At 45.9% G+C, this 6829-nt stretch overlaps 1 protein-coding gene across 1 annotated transcript in view; it reads left to right on the forward strand.

Moving 5' to 3' along the window:
* Positions 1-3644: 3644 nt before the first annotated feature.
* efcab6 (EF-hand calcium binding domain 6) overlaps positions 3645-6829 on the forward strand; it is a gene marked incomplete at both ends in the record, with an annotated part of 29379 nt that continues 26194 nt past the window's right edge. The window contains 2 exons of the mRNA XM_084447725.1: positions 3645-3828; positions 5494-5714. Of these exons, the coding sequence (XP_084303851.1) occupies positions 3645-3828; positions 5494-5714 (405 nt within the window). The remainder of the gene's footprint in view (positions 3829-5493; positions 5715-6829) is intronic.

Here is a 6829-nt window from a genome sequence, read left to right on the forward strand (position 1 = left end):
GGGTGCGAGCCGACACACGGACGGACCAATGACTACGAGGACCACACTTCTCCTCTGCCAAAACCACACTACTCTGCCTCCGCTCCCCGCCTGACCCATCAAGAGATCAGTCCGTCCCAAGATACATTGACAAGTCTGTCAGTGGCTCCGCCTACAATGACTGCTCCCACTCACAACCTCTCTGTCAATCAAACGGCCAATCAGTCCGCAAGCTAATCAGTCGACCAACCAATCAGTCGCAGTTCACTCACCAGTCACCTGTTCAGTTCATCAGTCTAACGATCATTATCAAATGATCCATCAGTCTCTCAGTCAGTCTGATTGACGATCAGTAAAATCATCTATTGTAGATGTTAGCCCCCTAGTTAGGCCCAACCCCCCACCACACATCTTCACCCTCCACTCTCCTGAACCTCCACAGTATGTCCCTGTGTGTGTGTGTGTGTGTGTGTGTGTGTGTGTGTGTGTGTGTGTGTGTGTGTGCGTGCGTGTGTATATATACACTAAGCGCTGGCTATAGCAAGTCTTGTATGCAACATAAGGAAATGCATGGAAGTCTATGTGGCGTGGCCAAAACCTGTACAGAGCAAGCCCGTGCGCCCGTCTCAACACGCTTACGTGTTTTAAAAAGAAAACGGCGTCATTATACATTGAAACTCACGTTGAGAGAAAGTTGTTAGATGTGGGAGATAGAGACTGCCCTTTGCCTGTTTAGAGTGTGGCTGTTTTTCACCTTTACCGGTTCACTGTCACTCATCACAGGACCTTTTGTATCTCTCAGCTGTGTGTGTGTGTGTGTGTGTGTGTGTGTGTGTGTGTGTGCGTTTGCCTGTGAATAATATCACCATATTGACTCATCGCAATGACTGCCTTTTGTTGGCGGTTTGTCTTTCTCTATCGTCATGACGCGTCTTACACTCAGCTCCCAGCTCATAGTGCCCCCTGCGTGTTGGGAGGGAGAAGTACGTCTCACTTTTACCAGCAGGCCCTCAAAGTACACTTGAAGACAGCAGAGGCTGTGTGTGTGTCCTATCAGATTCTGTATGTCCCCCGCCCCCAAATGCTAGGCAACCTAAGCTGGTCCTATGTCCTATAAACACTGTTACCACCGAACACCAGTGCATACAGATCATCACATACAACACATAGATCAACAAAACAGATGGACAGAGGGTCACATAGCCCCCACCCTGCCCCGCCACCTCAAATGTTAAGCATTAAAATGTCACTGTCCCCTGTGTTTGTCACCCAAAGCCCTGCATTCTTCCTTCCTCCTTCTCCTCCTCTTCCCCATGTCTGCTATAAAAGCCCCCCCTTCACTCTGCTGGACACTTGTGAATGTCTTTTATTGTGTGGGAGTAAACAACAGCCTTGGCAGACACACGTCACACACAAGCTCTTAACCCTGCCACAGTGCTCCACTTTTACAACTGCTCTCGTTTCTCTCTCTCATTCTCTCTCTCATTCTCTGTCTCTCTCTCTCTCTCTCTCTGTTTACAACCGTTGGCAAGGCTGCTGCAGGCCTCTTCAAGTGTAATCATTTTGTTTCCTGTTGTTTTGTTTTTTTAAATATATGCCTATTTGTTTTTCTGAGGCGTATCGCGTTGTACTTTACTTGCTTGCTCGCTGGTTTATTAATAAAGTAGTGTCTTCAGGCAATGTCTTATGATTGTTTTTCTCTTGATCTTATATACTATTGAATAATAATGATCTGCACATCCCACTTTTCCTGCCTCACTCACAGAACTACATCTGATCCTCCACAGACATCATGTTCCTAAACCCACCTTGACTGTCAGATGACTTCATCAACAGGTAGCCTAGTCAAAGTCAAGTTTATTTATATAGCACATGTTAAGCAAATGTAACACACAGTGCTTCACAGTAGTAAATAGTAAAAAAAAAGAAAAGAAAAGCCAAACAGATAATATATGAAAAATATAATTTCAAAGAAAAATTAGGCGACTGTACATTGTGAAACAGACAATACATATGATTTAAATGTAATCTAAATAAAGCTACATGATAAAAACGAGGTTAAAAAGGTGTGTCTTACGATTTCGCTTAAACCACACTTTCAGCCCTAGGGTTTTTTTGGGAAAGGTAGGCTATTCATTCCAGAGGCTGGGGGCATACAAACGCAAGGCTACCTCCCCATGTCTCTAAGAACCATTAAAATTTCAGTGCCTGAGGTCCTCTGAGTCAGGCACTAATAGGCTAGTAATGGCTATAGGCTAGGCCTACTGCTAACTTATCCAGTGATGACCCATATCCAACCACTAAACATGATAGCCTACTGCTGTTACTGGAGAATCGGGGGAAGGTGGGCGTGTGATATATGAGAGGATGAGGTGGACTAGATCACGACATGATATGGATGGGTGCTAACCTACTGCAGAGTCGAGGGGAAGGTTGACATGGGATATGAGAGTAGGCTAGATGAGATACGATGGAATCCAAGGCACACGCGAAAGCTCATCCATGCTACAGCTAAATAAGTCTCATCATCCAATCACAAACAATCGTGGGAGGGGTCAACAGAGGCAGGATAGAACGGTGCCAAAATCTATCTCTATGACAACCACAACGCGTTCTCAGCATTCGCCTGCGTCTTTTACGCACCTCTCCACGGGAACCGCACGATAGAGGGCTTTTATTCAGCGTCTCATGAAATAAAGGGAACGGTAGGCTAACTATATTATTTGACCACAATGCCGATAAGTAGGCTACCTTACTGTGTGCAATATGATGATAGCATAATTTGCGACAGCAACATATTTTTGAACTTGGCCGTAGCCTAATTGAGAAGAAATTCGTTTTTCATGAGCTTAATTCCCCGTTGATGTTTCCGGGCACCTTTTTTTAAACTTGCATTTCAAACAGATTGTTTGAATTAAACTTCACTTTATCATTCTTAAAGTTTATTTTGAGACAATTTACATAAACAACATTTTTAATAAACAATTGCCCATTTGATAATCTCAGCATGAGGAAATATGTAAATAATCGTGATTAACCTTGGGGCGACTTCAAAGTTGCTGTTAATTATGAAAAAGGTTAATTTGGAAAAATTATAATTGCCTTTCACGTTAACGTTCTGCTCTCGTCCTGTGCTATAAACGATTTCCATTGCTGTTATTTATGACGGCAAGAATACAAACGTTGGCAACAGCTGTGACTGTAGCTGAAGTAACTAAGCTACAAGCTATTTCCTTCAGAACTATTCAAGTTCAAACGGTGGAAAGAAACAATGTAACAATTCTGAAAGAATGCAAGTCAGTATTGAAATTGGTTTGCCTACGAACAGTTTGAATTCCAATATCACATTCTATGAGATAGAGTATCAGAATGTTGGTTGTTTTATGGTGTGTTTGCGTTGTGAGGAGTGAGACACAGGAAACAATCTTCAGCTGACATAGGAAGGGCTGACACACACACACACACACACTCACACTCACACGCATGCACACACATAGGCACACAGGCACACACACGTAGGCTACACATACACACACACACACTCACACGCACAGACGCACACACACACACATGCACACTATACAAGCACATTTGTTGATCCCTGCCTCTCTCGCTCTCTCCTTCCCTGTGTGCACAGCCTCAGCTGAGGCGTGTATAATGCCATGATGTCAGTGGTGCCCCTCAACCTAGGTCTGGGGGACCTGTGGCCGACGCCTCGAGGTCTGGTCCTCGGCCCTCGGCCCTCGACCGCCCCACGCGCCAAGATCACACATGCCTCCGCACACACACCCGGAGAGGGACAGGCAGGCGGGGTGTCCAGCCAGACTTCCCTCCAGTCGGTGGACTCAGGTGAATATCTTTCATTTCTTCCTCACCCATAGTTATAAGGATATAGGCAACTCAAGTCAATATTTGCCATGTCCTTCAAGGAGGCCTCTAGGTGGCGCTAGTAGTATTTTAATGTCACTTCTATAATCTTTTTATGAACATATGTGGTAAATGGTATGGTAAATCATCGACTACACTTATATAGCGCACATTTATCCAAAGAGCTTTACAATGGCCTCTCATTCACCCATTCACACACACATTCACACACCAATGGCGGCAGCTGCAATGCAAGGTGCTAGCCTGCTCATTGGGCGCAATTTGGGGTTCAGTGTCTTGCCCGAGGACACTTCGACATGTGGACGGGAGGAGCCGGGATTCAAACCGCTGACCCTACGGTCGTCGGACGACCCGCTCTACCTCCTGAGCCACAGCCGCCCCCCCCATGTGGTTTTATCATTCTTGGCCGAGAGTACGATCACGACCAGCCCTCCCTCACCGTCCTCGGCATCTGCCGGCACTCAGAGAGAAGGGAAGACCTGTGTCGGAGAGAAGGGAAGACCTGTGTCGGAGCTACGGTCGGTCAACATGTCCACAACTCCCATCTGAGAGAAGTCCACCCCGCCTGTCTGTTTCTGGTCGTAGCACCAGGCAGGCCAGTCAGCTCCAGTGTATCTCCTATCTGAGCACGCTTCTTTAGGAAAATGCATAATCTGAATACCCCTCCTTTTAAATGATGTCTAGTTGAATGTACTGTCTTCTTAATGTTAATATTGTAAAGGGCATGTAATTCATCTTGTGCAGGGGTTAAATTGAGCCTTGGCTATCCGGGGCTCAGCCCCGGCACATAGGTTCACAAACATCATCAGCTGGAGCTTAACCCCGGCACATCAATCAATCAATCAATCAATCAAAGCTTTGTTTGTATGGCGCATTTCATACACAGAGGCAACACAATGCGCTTTACAGAGAACAAGGGAGGTGGGCATAGGTCCCACCCCTACATATTCCAGAGGGAATCAAAAAAACAGTATCACCCGGGGGCCAGAAAGGTGAGCTGTATGTTTGTCTAATGGCTAAGAACATTTATAGAGCAATAAATTACATGAAATTACATTTTCAGAGCAAAAAGGGCTAAAAACATCATAGGAGAGACATGGCAAACACTGGTGTATGTCTGTGTATGCGTGAGTGTGAGTGTGCCTGGGTCCAGGTAGAGGCAGGGGTTGGGGTAGGGTGGGGGTAGGAAAAGGATACGGACCCGGGTTAGGGTGAGGGGAAGGGGGACTGGGCCCAGGTCCAGGCCTAAAGCCGGAAGTGTACTGGTGTATGTCTGTGTGTATGTGTGTGTGTGTTAACTAAATGCACAGAGTGGGAAGGAGCTAGTCATCAATCATCAACATTTAATTTTACATTTTTTCTCTGTCTTTATTGTTAAAGGAAGGCAGCCATTTCATGTTCACCATTAAAATAAATCACAAATCACAAAAATGATATTTCTTATTTATGAAGCAGTATTAAGCACCACCATCACTGCTGCCACTGCATGCACCCATGCACACCCTTGCCAACCCCACGAACACAGGGCACATAACAAATCCCAATTAAACAATCTTGTGTAAACTTGACACAATTTGTCTCTTAATAAACATGAACGTGAACTTCGTCACCCACCCCTCCCTCCAGCTACGTTGGTCCAGTCGGCCCCAGACGAGCGTCTCTCCCTGGGGGAGATCGAGGAGCGCCTCCCCCAAAGGCTGGGGGACCGTCTGGAGGACGTGAAGGCGGCCTTCAAGGCTCTGGATCCCTCGGGGAGCGGCTTGGTGACCCAGGGGGAGTTCAGACGCGTGGTGGAGACCTTCCTCCTCCCCCTCACCCAGACCCAGCTCAGCAGCCTGCTGGCCAAGGTGAATGGGTTAGAGAGCATACTGTAGGTATACTGTAGCACAGGCTGGTGATGCACAGCTGTAGTTGGGCCCTCTCTCTTGTTGTAACCTATATCATCCACCGGGTGGCAGTAGAACACATGATGTTAGGATAATGACAGGCACGCTCTAGTCAGAGTGGCTAGTCTACTCTCTTCAGTACCAGAGTACCATTTCAAACAAAAAATGAGTTTTTACCTTTTTAATTGACCATTGAATGGAGCCTTTATCAATCCTTCTTAATGACATTTATGACAACATTTTATTTTACAGTCTGCAATGTGCCGTTTTTTTTAGGCCTACATGACAAAATTAAAGTTACCAGGATGCTACATAATATGCGTATGTTGTTTGTAAGCAGGGCTCATCTATCTAAAGTCAATATTAATATAAATAATATTCAAGTTCATTTTAAATTGATCCAAATACAACCCAGTGCAATTACAGTTCCACAATCACTATACAGGTAATTTTGTGGCAGGTACACAACCTTCCTTTTCTGCATGTGTGGTCAGAGTGAATGATGGAACGTGGTTCTCTAAACAATGATATAGTATCTGGAGGATGTGAGGGATGTGATGTAGTGTCTGGGATTTGCTTGCTTGCTCAGCATCGAAGGTACAATCCCCCTCCACCTCTCTCTCTCTCTCTCTCTCTCTCTCTCTACTCCCCTGTGTCATTGATCAGCGTTCAGAGTGATATACTATGCTTTGTGGTGTACGTACACAAGGTATGTGTTCCCTCTCCATCTCTCGCCTCTCTCTCTCTCTGTCTCTCTCCATCTCTCTCTCCATCTCTCTCTCTCTCGGTCGCGTGGTGCCACTGTCACTCCGCCCCGCCACTGTAATTGTCTCTGCTGTTCCTCTTTGTTCCGTCCCAGCGCTCACGCCTGACAGTTTGACTGCCTGTCTCTCCTGCACAGATTTCCACCCATAATATGAGCACTTTGTGTGTCTCTCTCTCCTTCCTCCCTCTCACCCCCCCCCCCCCCACCTCCCTTCTCCATCTTATTCATTAAGAGCAACCGCATGTTTTTTTTTGTTTTTTTTTCTTTTTTCTTTCACAGGGAGTTGTTGAAAAGTTTACTTTAAAGGACT

Source organism: Borostomias antarcticus (genome assembly GCF_949987555.1).
Source record: "Borostomias antarcticus genome assembly, chromosome: 13".
NCBI lineage: Eukaryota > Metazoa > Chordata > Actinopteri > Stomiiformes > Stomiidae > Borostomias > Borostomias antarcticus.